This window comes from Pseudopodoces humilis, chromosome 6 (genome assembly GCF_049639895.1).
Source record: "Pseudopodoces humilis isolate 2021_Gansu_Grassland_sample_001 chromosome 6, ASM4963989v1, whole genome shotgun sequence".
Classification (NCBI taxonomy): Eukaryota; Metazoa; Chordata; class Aves; order Passeriformes; family Paridae; genus Pseudopodoces; species Pseudopodoces humilis.
Genome location: NC_142205.1, coordinates 41,581,112 through 41,605,844, shown reverse-complemented (window position 1 = coordinate 41,605,844; position 24,733 = coordinate 41,581,112). Strand labels below are relative to the sequence as shown.

The 24,733-nt window shown below is 37.8% G+C and overlaps 2 protein-coding genes across 3 annotated transcripts; one reads left to right on the top strand and one right to left on the bottom strand.

Moving 5' to 3' along the window:
* Nucleotides 1-962: 962 nt before the first annotated feature.
* On the top strand, nucleotides 963-12,358 carry TDO2 (tryptophan 2,3-dioxygenase). Its single transcript, XM_005517578.3, has 12 exons — nucleotides 963-1,092; nucleotides 1,450-1,555; nucleotides 2,699-2,789; nucleotides 3,620-3,690; nucleotides 5,386-5,513; nucleotides 7,192-7,378; nucleotides 8,127-8,234; nucleotides 9,200-9,311; nucleotides 9,438-9,495; nucleotides 9,992-10,071; nucleotides 10,624-10,714; nucleotides 11,563-12,358. Exons 1-12 carry the CDS (start codon nucleotides 1,058-1,060, stop codon nucleotides 11,714-11,716), a joined length of 1,221 nt encoding a protein of 406 aa, XP_005517635.1. The 5' UTR covers nucleotides 963-1,057; the 3' UTR covers nucleotides 11,717-12,358.
* Nucleotides 12,359-12,630: 272 nt separating this feature from the next.
* CTSO (cathepsin O) lies at nucleotides 12,631-21,455 on the bottom strand. 2 transcript variants are annotated; one of them, XM_005517998.3, is made up of 8 exons: nucleotides 21,200-21,455; nucleotides 20,549-20,654; nucleotides 19,416-19,549; nucleotides 18,452-18,619; nucleotides 16,938-17,059; nucleotides 15,599-15,762; nucleotides 15,063-15,155; nucleotides 12,631-13,697 (listed from the first exon to the last, which is right to left on the bottom strand). In XM_005517998.3, exons 1-8 carry the CDS (start codon nucleotides 21,341-21,343, stop codon nucleotides 13,663-13,665), a joined length of 966 nt encoding a protein of 321 aa, XP_005518055.2. In that variant the 5' UTR covers nucleotides 21,344-21,455; the 3' UTR covers nucleotides 12,631-13,662. The 2 variants fall into 2 exon arrangements, with proteins under 2 accessions (XP_005518055.2, XP_087912366.1); XM_088056240.1 differs by lacking the exon at nucleotides 21,200-21,455 and adding an exon at nucleotides 20,960-21,040.
* Between the last annotated feature and the right edge of the window lie 3,278 nt (nucleotides 21,456-24,733).

Below are 24,733 nucleotides of genomic sequence, written 5' to 3'. Positions count from 1 at the left end.
TTTAAGGTGATTTGTGTAAAGCCTGACAAATGACATCTGGCTGAACAGGCTATCCATCCTATCACCCACATCCTACATCTGCATTTTTTTATGTGCAAACTACTCTTAAGTGACTGGAACAGCTGAAACCACCACACAGACACCACTAAGCAGAAAAAGTCTTGCAGAGAGCAAATGATCCAGGGTCACAAAGGTCCTGTAGTTTTGTTTGCAGTGAAACTGAGCATTAACTTTTTTTTCAGAAGGGGCTGGCAGGCAGAAAAGAAGTGTATGCTAGTTACATGTTACTTCATTGTGTGTTAAGCTGATGACCAGATAGAATTGAGTAACATTTGTCAATAAATGAGAGTGAAACTTTTGTGCAAAGAGATAAAATTAAGAAATTATTCTGAATTAAATACTCGGAAAACCAGCATGAGAGGTTCATGATGCTTTTAGTTCTTTACTTAATCTGTGTACATTTTTTGAAATTATATATATTACTTGAAATCTCTTTGAATAAGCACTATTTAGTCTGCCATAAAAACATGTTTTTCCACTTCCCCCCTGCCCCCCTTCTCTCTTTCCATGTGTCTGATTTTTTAGACTTAATAGTATCCTGATAAAAAAGGTTTCAGGTTAAAAACCTACTTTAACAATTCCTGCATTTATTAATGTTGCCTTTTTATCACACATGGACCTCTCATTGACTTACACCTTATACACTACACCTTACACCTTCATCCAAAGAAACAACTGGTGGAAACCTTGTAGTAAAAACCACAAAAAGTTCATACCATAAGACAAAAAAAAAAAGCATGTCATCCGTTCATTTTTTAACTGGCAGAGAAAAACACAGTCCTGGAGAGCCAACAACACATGAACTTCCTGACCTTTGTGCTGTGATGGTTTCTGAAATTATTGAATAGTGGGGATGGGCTGAGGGCTAAGGAGGGGAATTTGGGGGCTGGCCTTGGCAGTGAGATAAGGCTACATATAAGGGAGCTGCAGCAGGTTTGGGAGCACTAACAGGGTATTTTCCCCGGTGTGCAGCTCAGCGAGTTTGGATCTGGAAATCATGAGCCAGTGCCCCTTTGCGGGGAAGAATTACCTGTGAGTCCTTCTTCTCTGTGTTTTGCTTTATAAATTCAATTAAATGATAAAGTGTTAGTGCAAAATATGAAATCTCAGAGAGGATTTACTTGTTATCAACAAATAGACAGCTGTAGCTATCGCTAAATAGAGATCATACAAGGGCTCGTCTGAGTACTTGTTATTGGATGAACTAAATGTGATGCTACCAGATGCTACTGGGACAAGAGGAATTTCAGTTTTTCTCAAAAGCCTGCTTTACTGGTTCTGTTTATCAAAATAAAGCACTGTTTGAATTGTAGATGCATCTATTAGTAAAAAGGCAGGTATATTAATAATTCTTTAATTAAATGGTTTATATATTTATTTTCTTCTTAGATTTAATTTTAACAAGCTATCTTTGGAAGATGACAATGACGACAAATCTCAAGAAGGAATAAATAAAGCCAGCAAAGGTGGGCTTATCTATGGAGAATACCTACAAGTAAGTTTAAGGATTCCATGTTTGCTGTCCTGGTTGCTCTTACAGCTTGAGGCAGGACCTGTGAGTGACACTTCTCCCTGCAGTCAGGCAGTTACTAAGACAGGTGATACAGGCACAGGTGCCCGTCTCGCCTGGCACCTCAGGGTGGAAAGGCTTCTCAAACTGCAAGGAAGACAGATATTTTAGGGGGGTTGGTAGGGAATTATCCATGTTGGTAAGCCTAAACTGTAAAATGACTCACCACAAAAAGCTTTCTTTGGCCAATTATTTGATAATAATAATCACTCAGCAATTTCTGCATGCCAGAAGGCTCTGTACAACGTCCTTGAAAGTCCAGAATACTTGGCTGGAAAAATATATTTCAGAAATTTAGGGGGTAGGATGATGACTGGGGGGAACATATAAAAAAAACAAAAACTGCAAAAAACTAGAAGTAATTAAGAAATAAGTAAAAATAAAATGCCATATGTAATAAAAGAATTAGTTTGTTGGTTTTTTTTGGACAGCATGAACCAAAGTGAGGGGAATTACTCTATGCTTGTGAACTGATTTGTTGATCTACTGTTAGGAATCTTGCAAGGATTTCTTTGAAAACAGCTATTATTAGATTGTAAATTTGAATAGGAAAATAATTTATTCATTTCAGAACTGAAATTATTATTACTGCCTCAAATGAGAGCTCTTATGCTGGTGTTGTTTGATTACTCAGAAGATTACTCAGAATTTTACTATAGGAAGTCTGTTTTCATGTGACACAATGGTATAAAGAGATAGTAAAATATAAAACAAATAGAAATAATTCCTAAAATCTGGACAACATGCTGGATATTTTGTTTTCTCTATTTTTTTTTTTTACTATATATAGGCATATATGTAATTGAAACTACCCTTAAACTTATTTTCAAAACTTTATTACTTGAGGTAAGTAAATGTTCTATTTGAGGCAAGATTTTTTCCTAATTAGAAAGTATAAGTCATACCTGAGACAACTGAGTCAAACTTCTCATATAACCTGGAGTGTGAGGTCTGTATATGCATTTTAAAAAAATATTCTTCTTAAAAATTAGCTGTATACAGTAAGACTGCCATTACTTATAGTAGAATTGAGAGCTTTACAGAAGAGTTCTTACCTTTATTTTTAAGCTGAACAAAATATTGAATGCTCAAGAACTTGAGAGTGAGAAGAAAGGGAAAAAAATCCACGATGAGCATCTTTTCATTGTGACACATCAAGGTAAGTGGAGGAGTGCAGCAGTGGTTGACCAACATTTTTGCCACAGGGAGTTATTTGGTGCTGACACATGCAGTACACTATTTGTTTTCATTTTAGACACTAGCATAGCAATAGCTCTGTCTTTTATCTGTTTTTGTATGTGCATATATTTATATATAAATTGTAAGCCAATAATCAACACTATGCTTGTGAAACCATAAGTATAACCTTTGGATCTGGTAAACCAAGATATGGATGGTTCTATTCCTAGAGAAATTAAGGTGGTGAAAATGTTGGTGTCATCCAAGCAACAGGCTGCTATGCAGGTTATTTTGGCAAATTTTGTGTGTTGCCTTGTGCCTCCTCTGAAACTTCAGTTTTAACCATTTAGAATCATTTTAGAAATCAGCTCACCAGTTAGGCACTCCCCAATGTCCATATCTGCCTGTTTTTCAGGCTCTGGCCTGATGATATTTTATATTATTGACAGAAAACATGTAGAGTGTAAGCAGGTGTGGAATTATATGTTATTGAAGTATCAGGTCTGGATTTTCTCTTTCCTCTTTTTGTAATGAACAATCTGTAGATCAAATATCTGATGTGCAAAACACATTTTAAAATACTCTGTCAGTATTCTTGATTCTAGATTATTTTGCCTCACACTTTAGGTAAAGGACAGAATACTGTAACAGGTAATAAGTGTACATGTCAGCACCTTCTTGTGCACTGGCAGTGTCAATGTAGGCCATGCATTTCAAACAAACAAACAAAAATAAGAATTTTTCTTTCTTGGTGCTAAGAAGAACAAAGTAACCCTGAAGCTGATGCTAACAGTTTCTTTCTTTTTGTAGCATATGAACTTTGGTTTAAGCAGATTTTGTGGGAAATGGACTCTGTGCGAGTGATCTTTCAAAATGGTCACGTAAGTTAAGAACAACTACTAATTCTGGGAAAATTCAGCCCTGATTTTGTCTTGCTTCCTGCCTCTTAGTCTGATATACTTGGGTTTACTAAAGCAACATGTGCTCTTTTTAGAAACAGCATCAAAAACCAAATAAAATTTGGCTGAGTGGCTCTTATGTCCTGATAGTACAGATTTTTGATCATCCAAATCTTATTTCCTCCTGAAGTATGCTTTTTGTGTAGATCACCTTCCAAGGCCAATTTCGTTGGCCAAAAGGTGCTCATACTCTCCTGCTAGTGCTGGGTAACTGCAGAAACTTAAGCTGGAAATATTCTACTGCAGAAAAAGCAGGCTCAGAGGCAAAACTGAAAAGCAGAAGGCTCACAGGTATTTTTATGTTGAAAAGTAATTTCTGCCTTTGTTCAGTTTCTGAAGTTGACATACTATCTTCTTCCATCTAATTTCTGCTGTGAGAACTCACTTTTGTGATTGTGTAATAGTAAATCCAACAGAGAAGCAAGAATCCAAAGCAGTGAAATACTGTGTGAGAATTTCTGAAAATTACAAATATAAGCAACTCTTCACATTTGTTATCTTATAACAGTAAGTAAGAATGGGAAACTCTTAAATTGATACTAAAATCTGACTGCATGCAGTTTAAGAAATACCTTGAGTACATCATTAGCATATGTCTATGAAGAAAATTTGAAATTAGACCAAATTGACAGAAGAAACCTTCTTTTCATAAGGTCCAGTGAAAATGTTCTGTGTTGTCCACTATATTCCTAATTTCATTGTCTTTTTAGTTTAATATTTTATCAAATTATAACTGACCACAATAAGTTCTTAAGAAGAATATTTTTATTTTTTTTATTTTTTTTTGGTAAAAAATGAAGTCTTACCTGTAATCAGAATTTGAAATGTCAATATTAAGGTCAAGTACAGAGCCAAGAAATTAGGGAAATTATTATCATCTGCCATTTTTTGTAGTTTGATATTTCCTGGTTGCATGCCCAGATTTTAGAGAGAAGTTTAATCCCATTGAGACTGAAAGGAATTTTAGCAGACTCCTCTGCAGGCAAAGAGTTTAATTTAGCAAAAAAAAAAAGAACTTTTCTATTCTCCATTTAATATTTTCTATTTCCCACCAGATGTAGTCTTTTCTCTTCTTCTCTGCTTGCTAATGCACATTTCTGATGAACATGTTTTAGATGTGCTCTCCTGATGTAGCTGTTAGATTATTTACCTTCTCAGCTTTTAAGTAATTTCCATAACTTTGGCTTGTAGAATAGCACAATAATAGAAATGATTGTAGAAGTAATCAGTATGGAAAATATCTAATTTTCATATTATATAATATTAAGTTACAATGATATGGTAATTATTGGAAATTATAAATTATTTTGCTGTAGAATTTAATTTCTTTGACTTCTGTTTTAGTCAAAAAAATAGAAAAGAAAAAAACCCTGTATGATAGACCTACCTGTAATGTAACATTGGTCAGAAAAAAACAGATTTCTATCTTTGAAAATTAGAGTTTCAGTTTTAAGTTAAAATCAGAGTGCTCTATTGCATATGAGATTCTACCTCTATGGATTTCACATGGGAAGGACTTGGGAACTAAAGTGATATACAACAGTAAAAGGGCATGAAATAACTAGGTAGGATCTAGAGAAAACACCATTCTGGTTATGATCTTTACTTTTTCTACAGGTAAGAGATGAGAGGAACATGCTGAAGGTTATTACTCGAATGAACAGAATTTCACTGATTCTGAAATTACTTGTGGAACAGTTCTCAGTTTTGGAAACTATGACTGCATTGGACTTCTTTGATTTCAGGTAAAGACTTTCTCTTCCTCCTCAGCAATCCATGAGCTGGTAATTTCCATCCTTAGAACTGACTGAATTTTGCATGTGTGCTGGTGTCTGTCAGCAAGCTGAGAGCTCACCTTGGAGAGGCAAACATGACATTAAAGTGCAAGGGTCAGTTATGAAATTGACCCTGACTGTGAGTCCAGCATGTTCTGTGAAGAAGTGAATTGTTGACACTTTTGTGTAGGGTGCTGCTGACTGGTCTCAGGGTCAAAAGTTAAAACAGCTGAAACAGCAGAAATAGCTCATGGTTCTGTTAGCAATTTAGTTGAAACCTGGCCCTGCAGATTGAAGCCTTGTTCTATGGCAAATCATAGAAGTGGTTAGGGGAGAGACATGCACTCTCTCTAGATTATCAAATGGGTATTTCAGCTGTCCTGGTTTGCAGGGTGTTGCCTTGGGTGTGCAGTGCTGGAGGCTTTAAGGGGCTGAAGGAAGCATTGCTGTCCCTTGCCCTTTTCCCCCAATAACTTCTGCTGTCCAGTAGCAGCTCAATGTATTGCTGGGCTGGATGGTGGGTCCCTCTTCTGCCTTCTGCTCAGGCTTTCTCTGGGATCCTTTGGCTTGTCCCACCTCTCACATGGCATTTCTTTCTCTTCCTTCTCTACATCTAGGTCCTTCCACCACACTACCATGTGTTACACTTTCATCCACTGGCTTCCTTCCCTGCTCCTCCTGCTTGTGTCACTTGTGCATATCTGTCTGCTTTGTGACCTCAGTGCCATCTAGAATCCCATCCACCTCTGTATTTTGGTACTCTTTCCCTTCTATCTTTTAATGTTCCCTATTAAAAAGAGTGGGAAACCACAATTTTTCCTCACTTGTTTGAATCTGGCATTACACTACAGCAGGGGAAATCCATGGGCTAATCATCCATTTTGATCCATACTTGCTTCAGCTTTTCTGTCATTTGATAAGGAAACATAAGATTAAATCAGTGATGTGTCTCTGTCAGATCTGGTACTCGAAATTCAAAACGCATTACAATTATCTAGCAATGCGGGATTTCAGGTTACTTTTATTGGTAATAGTTTTTCGGTATGGTCAGATGAATTAACTCTTAAGATTCCTATTAATGATTCCCTCAAAAAAACCCACTGGAATTTTTTCTGAGCATTATTCTACTCTAGAGAATAAGGCAATATGCAATATTGCACATATATATATTGCACATATGGACTATTATATGTAATAATATATAGGAATTATGCTGTCTATCAAGACTATTTAAAATGCATTCATTGGCATGTTATTGCTGTGAAAATGTTTCTAACAGCTTTTTGGGGTGCAGCTGCTTAGTCTGTTTGGAAAGGAAATTACGTTCACTAACATTGCCTCCTGTACATCAAATGCACAAAGCTGCTGTTTTAAAGCACAAATTCACACACTTAGGTTTGTACTACCTGTGTATGCACAAACAATATAGAAGTAGAAAATGAGATTATATTACAGGTACAATATAGTTGCATTAAAATTGCTTGGTATTTTTCCTTTTCCGAAATGCAGTCATATAAAAAGGTCCTCAGATAGCTATTTGATATTCTTCAGATGTGAAATATGGGGTATTTTTTGAGAACAAGAGAAATCCACCATTGTAAAATAACATCCTGCATTTTTTGTATCTTCTTTTCTTCTGTTCCCAAAGATACCACCTAAGCCCAGCCTCAGGTTTTCAGAGCCTGCAGTTTCGCTTGCTAGAGAACAAGATTGGTGTTCCCCAAAGTCTGAGAGTCCCTTATAACAGAAGGCATTACCGTGATAACTTCAAGGGACAGGATCATGAACTACTGCTTCAATCAGAGCAAGAACCAACACTACTGCAACTTGTGGAGGTAACAGTGTCTGTCTTGGATCTTGCTTCATTTCCCCCCATCTCCCAGGAATGTCCTTCATTAGTGTCAGTGGCAAATTCTCCTACCTTAAGAGAAACAAGCGTGTTGGCAAATTCTCTGTCAATTGTGTTTTGGAGTCTTGACAAGTTTGGCATGAAAGGGAGTTAGTTGTTGGTAAACCAAGGGATTTTTCACAGCATCTCCCTTTTGTCTGAAAATGCTAAATTGCATTGTGGAAGTGTGAGCTAAGAACGCAAATGCACTGTCTCATGTGCATTGTTTCTCATGACTATAAGCCCTTTTGGGAGGAAAACTTTAAAAATAGTCCCACTTTAGTGATGGCTATTAGAGAAGTTAAAAACAATAGATGGCTCTGTCTTCCTTCTGAGATTTATCATTACTATTATCCTGTTTATATATATGTGGAATAAGGTTTCTTTTTCTGTAGTTTTTTTTAAAGATATCCTTAGAACAAGACAGCTTCTCTGTTCCAACACTGGCCATGCAATCTGGAACCTGAGAGGGCTGGTATGGCACCATTATGCAGGTCTAAATCATCCACATGGTCATGCTGAATTTAGCAATGAGCACTTCTACAGGATACTAAACCAGAAATGTAACTTGCAATTCTAGGATAATGCAGTTGCATTGTTATTGTTTGAAGTTATTATTATTATTATTATTATTATTATTATTATTATTATTACTACTACTACTACTACTACTATTACTATTACTATTATTAAAGGCATGGCTGGAAAGAACTCCAGGACTTGATGCAGAAGAATTTGATTTCTGGGGACAATTTGAAGAGAATGTTTTAAAAGGCCTAGAAGAGGAATTTGCCTTGATACAGGTATATAGTGTACTCTTGAACTACCTATAAGCAAAGATATCTGGCAAAAGGATATTCTGACATAAATTTAAGTTTGGGCTTACTCAAAGTTTCTCACTCCCTTCACTTAATCTTTATCAGTCTTTGTCTGCACAAAACAGAAAAAATTGCAAATCCTTCAGGAAACAGGAATATTTTTTTAAAATTTGACATCTAAGACAATTTGAAGCATGAGATACATGGGTTATTTGGATTGCAAAAAGGATGGATTAGTATCAATGGAAGGGCTTAAGTTGATTTTACTGAAACTACAACTTCAGCTTTAGTTAGTACTTGCATCTACAGTCTAGAGTAAATATGAGGTTTGGGCCCCTGAGCTGTGGCTATGGAACATCACTATTAACAGCCCATTTCTGTTTAACAGTATATGGCAATTTGCTGCTTTGTGATCATTAGAATTGCACTGGCAGATAAGCACCAGAAAATCCCTGACTACTGTAAGACCTGCAGCTTTAAATAATATTACATTTTTTCATTTTTAATGAAAAAAATAATAAGAATTTATCAACTTTCTGAGAAGATCTGTTTATGACTTTCTAACTTATCTAAACTCTTTTATTTACAGTTTTCTTGCCCACAGTTCAGCAAGAATGTAATCTTTTTGCCTCGCAAACAAATAAATCAGACTTCAAAAAAATTACGATTAAATTGTTTAAGACCTCTAGACAAAAAAATATGATAAATTGCCAGTTTGTTTAAATATTCATTTATCTGAGTTGTGTTGGAATCTATTTAATTGTACCTATTCTTGGTAATTGTACTTTTCAAAGGACAGTGACTCATATATTGTATTTGAAAATACAGTTCTTACATCTAAGATGCAAATTTCAAAGTGTTTATTTAAATAAAAGTTGCATGATGAATCATACAAGTGCTTAATTTTCCCTGTTGAATTCTAAAATTTGTCTTTGTTTTAAATACCAAAGGCCAAAGCAGAATCAGAGGAGAAAGATGACTTATTGTCTGAATTTCAAAAGCAGAGAGATGTATTACTTTCATTATTTGATGAAAAACGCCATGAACATCTGCTCAGTAAAGGTAGATTATATTACTATATGTCAATATGCACTTTGTATATTTTATACATGTTATTTATAAATGTTTGTTATAGTATTAAAGTTGCAGGAGAATGAGCAACAAACTAAGGACACCTCTGTTTTGCAGGAGAGAGACGGCTGTCCTACAAAGCACTGAAGGGGGCCTTGATGATCTACTTCTACAGGTAATGTTGTAAGATGTGTCTTTGGGGCAGGAGGAAAGGTGAAGGTTGAGAACAGCAGCAGGTTCAGGCTGGAATGGGCTGTGGGAAGCAATCTATTTCAGCCCTCCACAGGAACCCTGATTACTAAGATACAGCTTGAAGGTCAGACCAGGCTCCTCAGCGTCATGTCCAGCTGAGTTCTGAGTATCTTCAAGGACTGAGGTTCCACATCCCCTCTGGGTAGCTGGTCCTTGCTTGACCAGATGCTGCTTCTCAGATTGTAACTAGTAAATGCCTTGTTCTGCCTGTCCTAGAAAGAGCTGGAGTCCTTCTCTAAGTTCAGAAATAAAGCGGCAGATCGAGACTTACACAACAGAAACATTTGTTAAAATAACTACTGATATTTCAGTACCAGTTTTGGAAAAGTATACTTTAAGTCACTAAGCACTGGTGAAATGCAATATTTGAAAAATACAGTTTATGAGAGGTCTCACTGTCACTTCTTTCATTTTCCAAGGGAAGAGCCTCGTTTCCAGGTTCCCTTTCAGCTTCTTACCTCCCTTATGGATCTTGATGTGCTCATGACTAAGTGGAGATGTAAGTTTGACATTTCGGACTGTAACACTCCCTCTTATAGATGCAAATGAATTGTTCTGAGTTCCACTTAGAACTGAGCTTTGGAGTTCATGCTTTAGGAATGACATTTTTGTTTGTACTTCAGCCAAGAGGAAAGATAAAGAGCTGCTTCTGTGATCATTAGAGACATAGACATAGCTACCACTTCTATGACCTGCTTTAAGTGCACTATCTTATTTAAGGGACAGGTATCTATTATTCATTTTATCCCAAAAAGTCCTAATGTCATGTCTTTATATGCACAAAGTTTCTGCCTCCTTCCCTATCTAGACATACATGAGTGAATATATAATTCTGTATTAACAGAGCATAGTAATGTGTAATCATTAGTGTGTTCATTCTGAATTAACAGTAAGTTTGTATTAATTGACTGAAGAATGGCAGAATTAACTCCTGCATTGCTGGAGACCTAACAGTTCTGTATCCCTAAAGATAAAGACCTTTAATAAGTGTGACTTGTTAGTTATATCTAAATACTGAATATGTGCCATTTTCTCCCGTTGTATCATTTAGATAACCATGTCTGTTTGGTGCACAGAATGATTGGCAGCAAGGCTGGCACTGGAGGCTCATCAGGCTACCACTACTTGCGCTCAACAGTGAGGTAGAAATTATGTGTTTCCCCTGCTACCTTCTATAATGCAGTTCATAAATACTCTAATGCTGGGAGACGTATTTCAGATGGCTCACTGGAGGCCAAAGGGATGCTGACTTCTGGGACTCTAGCATCTCCCCTTGGTTGTTGCACATTTGTTTATCAATGACATATAAATTCCAAGCCTTCTAGGGCAAAAAGAACTCCTTTTGATCACTCACAGAAAGTGCCATCTGTAATTCTCAGTCAAGGGGTCCAGGCATTACAGTGATAGCAATAATATTAACCCTGCATTGTTGAGTTTGTCTGCCAGCTAGCCCAAGCACAGGCTGGAAGTGAGCCCCAGCTACTGTGTTTTTAACTGAGCTTCTTTATTCCCTGGCATGACCTCTAATTGCACAACCTCCTTAAAAGAGGATCTTCTGGGAGGTCAGTTTTCAAAGAGCTGTGAACCACCCTGTAGTGCTGTGAGCAACTACTATCACAACCAATGAACAGAGGGTAGAGTAGAAAGCAGATGCTTAGGCTGATGTTGAGGATTTGAGATGTTCATGTCTTTTTTAGAAAGCTCTCCCACTCTTCCTTAATGTCAGATTAACATTATTGCTCCTAGACAAATTGTACTAGAAATCACACCCTATGGACTCTGCATTTTCAGAAGAAAGATATTACTATAGATCCCTATCAAGCCTGATCTGCTGTACCCCAGAAAGTTAGGACAGGATTCTTGCTCTGCAATATGCAGGAGGGTTTCTGCAAGGAATCTTATTATTCGCACAAGACAGAATGATTACTGAGGATTTAGGAATTATGGCCTTCTATGCTGATGGAATTATTGTTCCAATTGTCTTTTTCAGTGACAGGTACAAAGTGTTTGTGGATTTGTTCAATCTTTCAACATTTCTAGTGCCAAGACACTGGATACCAAAGATGAACCCAAGCATTCATAAATTCCTTTACACAGCAGAATACTGTGACAGCTCCTACTTCAGCAGTGATGACTCTGACTAGCCTGCCTTTCTAGGCTGGTTGCTGTAAAGAACTTCCTGACTTTCACCTTGAGTGGTGCTCCCAGCCATTCCCAGGAGTGTGGGTGTGTAAATATGTATTTATATATGTCAGCTTTGTGAATAGTACAATTACCTTGTGGAAGAAATTAATTGCTTGTAGAAAAAATAAATCTGTATTGAGTTAGTCAATGTTAAGAGTAAAATGATACCCCAATTCAACCCATGACCAATTTAACTCTTAGTTGGCTTCTTAAAGCCTACAGCTAGAGAAGGGGAGAAAATTACACACAGTTATTATGATCATGACTTATCTGTACATATTTTTGTATTTTCTTGTTTGCCTAATGGCTGTTACTAATTTATGTCTAGTTGAGGATATAATCAGTCTCATCACCTTCAAAAGATTATTTGTTTTTGAGCTCTAGTGCAATTTCAAAAGGAATTTTGGGTTAAAAGTTTCAAAAGATAGATTCAAAAAAGTAAGTCCTGAATCTATAGCAACCAAACCATCCTGAACTTATAATGCATCAAGAATCGTGTTGCTTTCTCTTTACATGTGAATGTAAATCCCTTATGTAGAAATACTGTTAAAAATAGCAGATATACTTACTTTTCATTTCAAATAAAGCAGTATTAAAGCTCATCTTTTGTTAAGTCTTCCAAAGCAAACTATAAAGTTCAAACAAGAGTATGACAGGCATTTAAAGTGATTTTTATTCAGATTGGTATACAATAAAAGGCAACTTTGGCTATAGAATATCAATAAAAGAGTGTCATCTTCTCATTAAATTGACTTTTGTCTTTTTAAGTGCTTCCTTTGGAAAGACACAAGCACTGTAGGCTGGAATTTCTGATAAGTTCTCTACCACAGCACTTGAGGTACTTATTCCTGGCAGTAGCACCTCAAAAACACTTGAGGCACATCTGTGTTTCATATTGCTATGACTAAATTACTCTTATCCATGCCCACTAGGGACTTTGTTTTCCAGTTATGGAAGTGTGCTGTTTGGTTTGTAAGCCACTCAGGGAAGGCCAGACTACACAACACTCAGAGTACAGAAGACTTGACATTTTTTAGAACTGAAGTTTTCAGCCAAATAAATTAAGTAGCAAAAACCTGAAGTAAAGAAACATCATACTTGATCTTCCTTTAATTTAAAATATTAACAATTAGAAGGACTAAAACAGCAACACTTAACAATAAACAATTATAAATACTCATTGCATTGGTCATAGAAAGGTTATAAAAAACTAATCTAAAAACATGGTACAGTAATTAAATGCAAAAATTACAGAATTGGTTCAGTACTTTTCATAGTAGGCCTTCTTAGAAGATACAGGTAAAGCATTCCAGGTGAAAAATTCAGAACATTTTAGAATTACATGTTTTAGTGTGAGTTATAGTAACATTTGGCCACAGCTGCAGTTTCACAGTTCAGCAAAGCTGGAACACCTTTTTATTACCAGCAAGTCCCACCTCTGAACTCAATTAAGGAGGAAAATTTAACACTCACTCTATTGGATATATTCTGTAATTCTTTCTGAACTGTTACTCATGATTCTTATAATCAAATAATTTAAAATATACTCTTATACTATTGATTTTTTGATCCAAATTTCTTCTAATTTGTCATAATTTCTTTCCTTTTAAGATTTTTCTGTGGAGTAGTATTCAATACCTGGATAAAGCTTACATGGCTTCAGTCCATCTTTGTAACTTCTATTTGTGGACTCTGCAGTTGAGTCTTCTTGCTCCATGAGAAATTTGGCATTCAACACAAATTCCAAATAAAACCATTTTAAAAAACTTCAGCCAGGAGTTGCAGGAATTGCCCTTACAGCCATTTCTTATATTTGAAATTGGTGTTTTGAATTTCATCTTCATATACAGTGTCTGTCCTCATGATACTTGTGGTCTTTGACCAGTTGTAGAGGCCCAGAGAAATGTCAAACAAATACTGCTGAAACTGTATCTGCTATACCTAGAAAGGAAAAATTTGTCAAGTAAAATTTGGTTTTAATAAATACTGGAGACTTCCCAGACTTCATATTCATGTAATGCCCTCTCCCCTCCATGCCATGACTGTAGGAAACCAGGGAATCATCTGTAACCCTTTTATTTCTTCCTCACCTGGCACTGTGTATAGTTGAAACCTAATCTCCTCCTTCCTCTGCTTTTATGTTCAAAATTTTATTTCCTGGTGGTCTCAGAGCACCTCTAAATCAGAAGACAACATCTCTGTGGGAAAATGAGCAACTACTGTCCTTTGCTGGATTGTTCTTGTGTGATACACTACTGAAAATGTGAAAGATCCTGCTTTTTGAAAGAATAGGTTTTGAAAATAACACTTCTGTTCTCCCTGCCATCTCTATAATTGACTTGCTTTATCACTACTTCTAAATTTCTCTTTCCAAACTGTTTATACAACAACAAGAGTAAGAACAAAGATTCAGTAACATGAGAAACCTATGACTGGACACATTGCTTGGATCTTTACTAAGTGCAGGCAAACTGAATATTGTCTGTTCTTAATGTGCAGAAAACTTGGGTAATCTAACATCTCGTGCAATGACTGAGAGCTGCTGTGAAACACGTGGAGGGGAAACCCAGGGGGTTACTCTAACACACAAAATTACAACAGATACACAACACTTCCTATCTAGTGGAAATATGCCACCAATTTGGTTCAGCAATCTGATGATAAATGTGTGCCTGACTTGCCTTACCTCCATATCCAGCAGAAACTGGGTATTTAATTCTACAGAAATCCCTCAAACACAAAGAAAAAAAATACTGCAAACAACAATGGGGCAGGAGGTCGAACTAGCACTAAAAGGATCTATCTCTGTCCTTCAAGAAAAGCCACAAGAGCAGGGAACACAATTCCCAGGTAGATTTGCTTTCTGTATTTGTTTGCTAAACTGAGCCCAGAGATAATGGCACCCCATCAGACAAGCAGCTGTTTTGCCTACAGGGAGTACAGTGATGGCACCCACCTAGAACTATCACACATGGCTGGGTATTTTACAATGCCATTACTTCTGCATGGTAAGGGACAACAATACTTAGATTATTTGTTTTGTGTTATACAGATTTACCTTTACATGGTGCTTTTCAATCATTCAACGACATGGCTCAGTTGAACTAGCAACCACTTTATTCATTTTCCATCTGGACTCATTTAACCTCCTTTAAAGCATAGCAATGATTTCACTGCCTCTTTGAGGATCTCATATCTTTATAATGTTATTATATATATTATATTATCATTATATTAATTTGTTATAGCCATTGAGAAACATATCCCAGCCCATGGCCTTTACCACTTACTTTCTGCCAGACTTACCACAGACATTGCTGCCTATCTTTACACGAACGTAGCCATCTATTCCCCATGTCGGTCCCCAAGAGTTCTGTACAATCCAGTAAGGGATGCTACCTGGAAGAGACATTTCATGAACAAGAGACAACATGAGACTTGGGAACCTTTAGCCTCCTAACATTCTACAGGTTTAATTAGCATTTCAGTACCCACAGTTTCTGATGGATTGACAATACAGGCCAGTGAAACCTACTGTTGTTCACATAGATAACAGAGCTAATATTCTGGTATGGGAAGACTGGATTTGGGCTCTTCTAGCATAAAGACACACAGAGCCATGATCTTGACTTCACAAAGATGAAGTCCCACAGAAGTGAAGAAGCAATGACAAAAAGAGAGTTTTTCTTCTGGCTAATGTGAAGATGATGTGATCTTCTCAGAACTTCCAGAACTGATGTGACGCCAAACCTGAGTTCTGGGTTTTAATCACTTGTCCCACAAAAGGCAAGTTGCAAGTAAAAGAAACCTACTGTGCTGAAGTTCAGCTGGTGGAAACGCACCTGTTCTGTCAAAACCAGTGATAAGAACAGCATGGTTTGCTCTTCCACTGGAGCAGTGATATTGTATGATTCCACCAAGATAATCCTGCCAGCTCACGGCATCAACTGTCACTGCCAAAGGGCCCCAGCTGACAAGCATCCTCATCATTTCCTCTTCTTGACCACTGCAAAAGAAGTAAAAATACCAAGTTAAGTTAGCACACTGAAGTGATTAGAGTGATTATAATCTACTTGTTAGGAACAGTTTAAAAATCAAATAATTAAACTCTGTCCTCCAAGTTCTACATATCCCGTAACACACATCAATAATTATGTACTTAATATACAACACAGTGATACAAATATAGGACACACAAACTATGGTACAAGTGTAGATCCAAACACATAATGCTATTAAAAAGCAGCAGGTTTCTAGATCAAGCCAGCAGGCAATGGAGAGCTCCACATACTTTTTGTACATCACTCTTCTCAATCAAATCCAGCTTTGAACAAACCATTAGTCTGTATTAGAACTTCCTACTGTTTTTTAAACCTACAGAAGTACCTCTTAACATAATAACACACTAAAGTATGTGTCTCAAACATATCAAAACACAGGCCATTTCCATTATCAGACATTTATCATTAGCACCCTCATACAGCTTTATTTATCTAATATACTGGAGCAAGAAATTTTCATCACTGCATGATATGTTCATTAACTAAATTTGGCAAATAAGGACTGGCGATGATACAATTTATTTTAGTTACTTATATTTAGAAGTAACACAGTTCCTAGTCAGAATAATACTTGTCTTTATTCAGTAGCTGTACTGATAAAAATTAGAAATTAAGTTTCTTCACAGACAAACCTAAAAAGCTGAAGTTTTTAGAGTTCAGTTGACAACGCTGTTTCTAAAGTAATGGAGGAGAGAGGATGTGGGTAGATATGTAATGCGTGAACAGTGCAGTAATTGAATGCTTCCTAATTTTTTCAATAAATTCCAGTTACTTTTGGTAGGATTTACTGTTTCTGACAAAAGCAGTGTAATGTTCATATATTAAAAACTGTAACTGACTCTATGTTCCAGTTTACAGCCAATTTAGAAGACCTAGTTTAAGACACAAGCTTTCTCATTTGAACAGGCTTAGTGATGGCGGTGTTGAGTGGATTCATTGTGGCAACCCTTAACTCCCAAAGATTTTTCTGCATTAATCCTTCTCCAGCAGACAGCTACAGAACTATGCTATCAGCCTCACAACCTTTGCCTGGTCAATGCACTATTCACTCCACCTTACTCCATGACTGCTGAACACAGAAGGAAAAGCACAGCAAAAGGAAAGAATGAATAATAGCTACCTGAAGTCATATGCAGCAAATCCTGTTATTGAAACTCCAAAATCTGAGCGCTCAAAATAATGGCACAGTCCTGTCTGAGCTTTAAAAGTGTATTCTGAATCTCTCACGAGTTTTACTTTTGTCTGTAAGAAGGTAATTGAATAAGAATTTAATGCATTTGACTTTACTACTATGCAGCTCAAAATATACAGGGAATGACCATATAACCCAATCAAAATTCAGTGTGCACTGGGCAAGATTAGAAGTAAGAATGTCACATTGTGAAGTAAGTATTTACTATCTCTAGTTTCCTTGTTCACTGAGCTTAAGAAGGGAATCAGAAATATTTAAATAAGAAACATTTAAAAGGCATCTTGTGTTTAAAGTATCCTCATAAGCAATCCTGTCAATTTCAAGACACAGATATTTGGTTCACTGACGAACTAGTAATTCTCTTTGAATGACTTCCACACACAAAATTATACTCTCCTTGGGACAGTTCAAGAAGCACAAGTATCCCAGAAAGTTATATAAAATACAGTAAAGTCCAATTCTGTTTTTAGCATGTAATTCTCATGCTAGTACTTAATATATGCATCAGCCTTTTATATTTTAATTTCTTCTGCAGTACAGTATGTTTATGACAGTGACATCTTCAGCCTAATTCATTTGTGGTTCCTCTGTTGCCAAGCAAGAGGGAATTTTACTTCAGAGGAATAAAGGTGAGTATCCTCTGTTGTTCTTGATATTCAAACTTAAACAAGTTATCTAGACTGTTATTAGCCATGGGTATATTACTCTTCAGGGGTAGAATTACACTTTTTAAATTCTGTCTACTTTTTTTTTAATTCAAAAAACTAAAGAATTCTTTAATATTTTTGTAATGCAATTTGAGAGAGTACTTTTTATTTCAAAGATATTAAAATACTTCTGTTTATCTAAGTTATTAACACACATTTTGAATTTTTAATGAAATGAAATGTGTTAGGAACAACTAGAAGTAGAAACTTTGAATGCATTTTCAATGTTTTGGGCTGCAAGGGAAACAAAGGTAAATGCAGTTCATTTTATTCTGAGGTTTTCCACACACACTTGTACATAAGTGCTTGCAACAGAAACTACTGAAACTTGAAAAAAGAAAATGTCAAGATCCTTCTTTTTCCCTGGATGTGGGTGCTTTAAATCCACAAAATGCCACATGCATAGGTGACTCTGTCTACCCTGGTACTGTATGCCTGCAAATGAATCCAGGAACATTATTTTCAGCCCCCAGTGGACTGATTTGTTACTCACAAGAACATCTATGGACCATAGAGTTCCAATCAAATTTCAATTCTGCTTGAACTAATTCACTCTTGGTTCCAAACTAAATGAATAAGCATACATATATATACACAGACACATATGTGCATGCAAAGATGCACACACACGATTAAAAAAACATTTCACCTTCCACATCACTTTTTTCCAATAAATAAGAATGCTAATAGAGAAGCTGATGGAGTCTTTTTGGAGTTTCAGAAAGAGTTTCAAACCTGGTTCAGCCAGCTCAAAGCGCTAACGATGGATCCCCCATTGCAGCCGTAGTTGTTGTATGAGCAGTCAATAACTTGCTGCACACTGAGCTCTTCCAGGATGTTTCTTTTAATTGCATAGGCAGACTCTATGCCACCTACAACGCTGAAAGCCCAGCAGCCTCCACACTGATAGAGAGAAAAGGGAAATGGCAGAGAAAGCTAAGTCAGTTTTTGAAGCCTGAGGTGAAAAAAGAGGCAAAAGAGTCTTCCAATCTTCTTCATTTAATACACCATCCTTGAACTCTGTTTTTAAGGCAATAATGAAGAAATGTTATGATCCATTTAAAGTGCTGAACTATTTTTCCCCCTATATTGCTCTCTGAATGCTAGAAATGTGTTACAGGTGTCTTATTTTAAGGACTCCTTCCTGATGAATTTTTGCTCTTGACAATAGGTCTGAGGATGCTTTTTACTGTGAAATATATATTTTCCAAAAAAATGAAAAAAAAAGTGGCCTCAGGGTGAAATTAGTTTTTAATCACATTAGTAAGTTTTCCTAGAATTTCTAGAACCTGAAGAATTCACTGGTAAAGATGTGGGTGTTGACCAGCCAAGGGGATTCAGTCACGGGAGAAAAACAACAGGAAAGAACCTACACCTCTCCAGGTGGGACAAGGTCAAGTTGAACTTACCTTGGTTCCTTCAGAAAAATACGAAACACACATGGTGCAAAATGTTTAGAGATTCAGATAAATAGATCAAAAAATATATTACAGTTTCTCAATGCGCAACTTCTACATCTCGCTCTTTTAAGTCTAACACCACTTTGCATAAAATGCTACATGACTTTGTGCATGTTCAACTGGCCACTCTCGTGCCAGTGCTCCAAGGAGCCTTCAGGCAGAGCTGGTCCCTAAAAAACCTTCCCTGTGCTCTACAGCCTACCTGCTGAGAACCAGGAAAGGAAAACACCAGGACTTACTGTTTCCTGATTTCTCACTTCTGCAATGACTTTCTTGTCCCTCCAGTCAAACTTCTTTGGCAGGGGTTTTTCCTTCCCCTTTAGCACTTTTCTGTATCTTGGAAGTTTGTGAGGTATGCTTCTCAAGTAAATAGCTAAACACAGAACACAAACTTCTATAAGTCTATGAATGAAACAAATCCCATGAACAACTTTACTAGAATTCAGAGGTAACTTTGATCTACAATTACAACCACGAGATTGTATCTCATTTTAAAATCCATAGAAAATTCATGTATTTTAAAATAATCATTACGCTCCAGAATGAATATAAGTCTTTCTACTGTTTCAAAAGGAACAGAAATACTCTATGTAGAGCATGTGGGTACAAAATGTGATTTTCTGAAGTTGAACAATAACCATAGATACTCCATAAAGCAAATTTTACTTGAAAATTTTCAAAACATTTTATTTACATAAAAAAATACTTTGTTTTAGCCATATACAAGTGGCTACAAATAATAGGAGAATAAAGTAAAAATTCTGAAACATCTTCAAGTTGCTGGGTTTTCACTAAAAAATGTTGTTTAATTATTTAAAATTAAAACAAGATGTTAAATTCTCTGATGAATAGAATATGTAACAACAGACATGAACAGCAAGAAGGGAAGGTATCAGACAAACTTTCTAGAAAAAAAAATTAAGTATGCTATAGTGCTCCAGAAAGCCATAGCTGTCATGCAGCCATGGACCTCCAAGCATTATTTGGACTGTAGTCAATTTTGTGCTGGAGTAGGGAATATGAACTTACTGGAGAAGTCTGTGTATCTTCCTTTTTCAAAAAGGAAGAACCTTGTTTATCTTCCTCTCTTCTGTTGCAACTGAAGAAAGCTTTAAAGCACAGTGAGAAGAAGAAAAAACAGAACTGCCTGAATACTAAAACATATTCAGGCTGTGGGCAATTCAACCTTATGAGACTATAGAACATGAAGGGGATTGTTGTATGCTCTGGACGTACTTACAGTGTGGTACCAGCCATTGTAAATTAGCTGACTATCAGCACGGGAAGAATCTGTAAATGTGAAAGACACGAGGTTCTGGGAAAGAATAAAAAAAATAACAGAAAAGGCATTAGAAGAAACCAGAAAATGTACCTTTGAACTCTTCAGGAAACAGGTGAGAAAACTGATTTATTCCATAGACAGCAGTCATATTATCTTTTGATAATGAATTCAATAATCTAATTCTTTTAGCACTTTCCTGAAGGAATAAAAAAAAAATATAATAATTGTGGGCGTTACTAAGTTAGCAGCAGGGACAAAACCTGCAGAAAAAGGAGCAGAAAAAGAAAAGGTTAGCAACAGTAAACATTAGATAAAAAGAGCTGTTCACTCCAAATTCATCCAGTATGAAGTAACAGGAAAGCCATCACACTAATTTCAACTCCAACAGATACCAAAAAAGCATATAAATGCAAAAAAATGACACGAAACAGACAAAACAGGCACGCTGAGAACAAGTTATGTGAAACTCATCCGATGTCCTTCTTTGACAGCACAACAAACCTTGTGGTTGAGAGATATGCAAAAACGTCTTCAGATAGAAGTTAACCCCATCACTTCATGTCTTTAGGAAGAAAGAACAGCGTGCTAACCTAGAGGCCTCCCCGCCTCTCAATGTCTCTGGGCAGCCGCTCTGGCCGACCCGCGGGGCTGGCCCCTGGCTGCGGGAGAGGAGCTCCGCCTGCCCCCGCCTCCTTCTCCCGCAGCGCGGATGGCGAGGGAAGCGCGGTTCGGGGCACCTACCCGCACAGCCGCCGCTTCTTCTTGCTCCCGGCCGCCGCCGCCCCGCTCCCGCGGCCGGGTGTCTGTGGGCGCCGGGAGGGCCGCACTGCCGGGCCGCGGCAGGCACAGCAGCAGCGCCAGCACCGCCATGGACCAGCGCCTCATGGCGGGGCGGGCACGCAGCCCCCGCCGCGGAGCTGAGGCCCCTCGGATTCCGAGCGGGTAAAGAGGCTCAGCCTTCAGTCCTCCGCGGCCGAGGCTGCGCCCGCTGCCGCTTCCCTCGGGGCCGGCGGGCGGGGCCGGGCCGGGAGGGGCATCAAGGAGCGCCCGCCCGGCCCTGCCGCTCCCTCAGCGCCGCACGGGGCTGGGAGAGCTGCAGCGGCTCCTTCCCTAGGGCATGTCGCCGCGTCCGAGCTGTGTTTGAGAGTGCCCGGCGGCGCCTGGGCAAAGCCGTGTTTCCAGCGGTGTTTTTCCGAACGGGAGACTCGCAGCAGGCCCGCAGGGCTGCAAAGGAGGGGCGAAGGGGTGCTGAGAATTCAGGTGTCTGCCAGGTTACAAAATCCTGCAAGCCCTTCTCCGAGAGGAAAGTTAGTTGGTACCTGCAAGGTGGGCTGCCAGTAGGAGAGGGAAGCGGCAAGGAAGGCAGGTTACAGGCTTTAGCGAGGGAAGGCACGGGTGGGGAGAGCAGAGCTACCCGGGGCTGCACAGCCGGTGCCCGCTGGCCGTGCGAACCAGTGAGAGAGATTGTGCTGCAAGAACACACGGAGAGAAACCGTGTCTGTCCTCAGAAACTGGTCATGATGGTCATACTTGAGTAAGCAGGTCAGTGTTCAGCGTTTAAATCTATGTTAGGCCGCTACGAGGTGACAGAGCCCTCTTAGCTAATTTCCATCAGCAGGCATTTTTACGCAGTGCCTTTAAATAGGATATTTGTATGTTTTAAACCTGCTGTATGTTTCAGTTCTCTCTGCACCCTCTTGTTAACACAACTTGAAGGCACTGGTGCCCTGTCCTGCGGTGCCAGTAGCACACCTGGTAGCGCTGTGCGTGGGAAACAAACCTGTGGGGTCACAGTCCAGCTTTGCCTTTGCCCTCCTCCCACGGAATGGTTTTTGGGGGATTGGCTGAACTGCCACCGGTTTTGTTACAGGGAAGGCTATTTATGGCTTATAGCCAGTGTATGCTTGTTAGCAGGGCAGATCTTATTGGTTATTCTGATACAGTTTGTCACTGTAAGCCCAGGATTGGCGTTGGAGATGTTATTACAATTTATTACAAACTCGTATTGACAGATTGAGGTCTGGGATCAGCACAGGGACTGAATAGGATGACATAAGAAGTGAATGGTGACTCCTTTTGAAGTATGGTTTGAACCTCAGCAGCCAAATTCTGAGGCAAATTTCATTAGACTGTGACTGAGCACTGAGACCCCCGTGAGAAGTGCAGGGTGTAGTGTCCGGCAGGAGCGACAAAGGACAGCTTGCTATGGTCACCACAGCTTTGGATGTACTGGTGGTGGGAGGAACAGAAGCCTTAATGCAACAGTCACATGGTTTTATTCTCTATGGTACAGTCTAATGGAACAGGAAAGAAGTTACTTTGCCAGTTAGCGTAAGCAACAGAAAGATGCTGAAATTATACCTTATTTAAAAACATACTTTTCATTAAAAAGTTAAGATTTTCCATCTGACATGATCAATTTCTCTTAACTGGCCTGTTGCCCTTGAAATCTGTTGTTCCAGGATTATGATTATCTCAAGCTGAATACTTTTTCTTGTTTTTAATATATAGTCGTTAAATTTTAAACCAGCCAGCCTAGCTTTAATAGAACAAGGAAATAAACTTTCAGGTATTTTTCGATTATTATTTCTACAGTCTATGTGGTTTTCAAACAGAAGTAATGTTGATTGGAGAAGCCGTTTTGTTTTGTATGTAGACTTCAAGGGTTACTTTTCCCGTGAAACACATGAGGGCAGCAAAGGACTTCTGAAATGTAAGTTGCAAACCACACAGCTTTCATTTTTATTTAAATTAAAATAAATAACCCCCAAACAAATAAGCAAAAAAATCCCCTCCTGTTTTGGGAAAATAGATGTATCTCGGATTGATTTGCATTAGAAATTCTGTATTGTATAGGAAGAGGAAAAGGTTTGTTTCCCCTGGATTTGCCCTCTGTGTACTTAATGGATATTTCAATTAATCTTGTTCAGGAGGAGAGATTATAAGAAAAGTCAGTGTCTCCTCTGGTGACTGGCTCAGGGGGAAGAAAGTGTAACAAACAAACAGAGGTAGGCAACTGACAGCTAAAGTGTTTCAGAAGGTTTTATTTTTCCACTGAACTACCTACTGTGCCATAAAAACATTTTGTGCCTGTGCTCAGATGAACAAAATCCCACCAAAGTACACAGAGAGCTCAGTCTACAGGCATGCAGTCCCTGCTCTGCTTTGAATTACTCAAATAAATTTAGCCATGCTTCATTAAAATAAAAAGACAATACACTTGTAAAAATATTATCAGAATAAGGCCTATAAAAGAATAGGGTATAGAGGTGTTTGGTGGGTATGTTGTTTTGGGTTTTCTTTTTGGTTGAGTTTTTTTAAAGGCTTCATTGATACAATTCTTATTGGTTCATTGACACAGGTAAGCCATATATTAGTTACACTAGTCAGCACAGACAGATGATGAAAATATTTTAATGCTTTTTTCCCCCCCCCAGGAGCTCCAATTTAGAATTTTATAATTGTAAATGTTTTTAAAAAATACTTTTTAATGAAATTTTACACATCTCTATCCATGTTCTATCTATTTAGTATTTGATAAGCTGAAACAATGCATTCTAAGGGAAAAAGCAATGAGGAATATATATTTAGGAACCTCTAAAGTCATTGTAAGATGTTTTCTTTAAATGAGGATATTCCTTTATTAAGAGAATTTGCTTCCCATCAGCTGCAAAACACCTATTTCTAAAATTTCTCATGACACAGCAGTGTTATTAGTGGGTGGCTTTTTATAGTATTACAGGTTCAGATTGAAAATTCATGTTAATATTTACCTGTCAGACTATTTTTTTTCCTCCAGTGATTTTTGCTTAGCTGTTTGAAACAGTTAATTAAGTCTGGTTGGACAGCCTAGCTTCAGTGCCCCCTAGCCTCTGTGTTTATAATTAGCATAGCAAATAGGGAAAAATATAAGAAATTACTTCTAAATTGGAGACAGATATGCCAAGGATGGGTGTTGTTGCTCCTAAGGACATTAATGAGATGTATTAATGAACCTTCAGGTAAGAGTGATGCCATTATAGCACTTTGGGAGGTATTACCTTAGCAGCAGTTTGGACTCCTGTTTTAGGTGTACATATGTATAACAAATGGAAAATAAATCCATTTCTGTTGTGTGGTCTTCAGCCTCAGAGAGAAAATGTCTAAATCCAGCAGATGGAGCTAAGTGCCCTTTCTTAAAAAGGCTTGTGGGGAAAAATTATGTCTGAGGATTTGCTTATTTTAAGACCTTGCAGAGGTGTTGTTTGCATTGGTAACTATTATTAAATGTAAGCA

What these genes read in the sequence shown, in the direction of transcription:
- CTSO (XM_005517998.3), bottom strand. Translation starts at nt 21,343, where the DNA reads ATGAGGCGCTGGTCCATGGCGGTGCTGGCGCTGCTGCTGTGCCTGCCG. An exon ending in AAGAAGCGGCGGCTGTGCGG is followed by an intron (nt 20,655 to 21,199) that starts GTAGGTGCCCCG and finishes TTATTCCTTCAG; the next exon opens with GAAAGTGCTAAAAGAATTAG. An exon ending in TTTGCTGCATATGACTTCAG is followed by an intron (nt 15,763 to 16,937) that starts GTAGCTATTATT and finishes CTTCTTTTGCAG; the next exon opens with TGGTCAAGAAGAGGAAATGA.
- TDO2 (XM_005517578.3), top strand. Translation starts at nt 1,058, where the DNA reads ATGAGCCAGTGCCCCTTTGCGGGGAAGAATTACCT. An exon ending in CACTACTGCAACTTGTGGAG is followed by an intron (nt 7,379 to 8,126) that starts GTAACAGTGTCT and finishes CTATTATTAAAG; the next exon opens with GCATGGCTGGAAAGAACTCC. An exon ending in TACTTGCGCTCAACAGTGAG is followed by an intron (nt 10,715 to 11,562) that starts GTAGAAATTATG and finishes TGTCTTTTTCAG; the next exon opens with TGACAGGTACAAAGTGTTTG.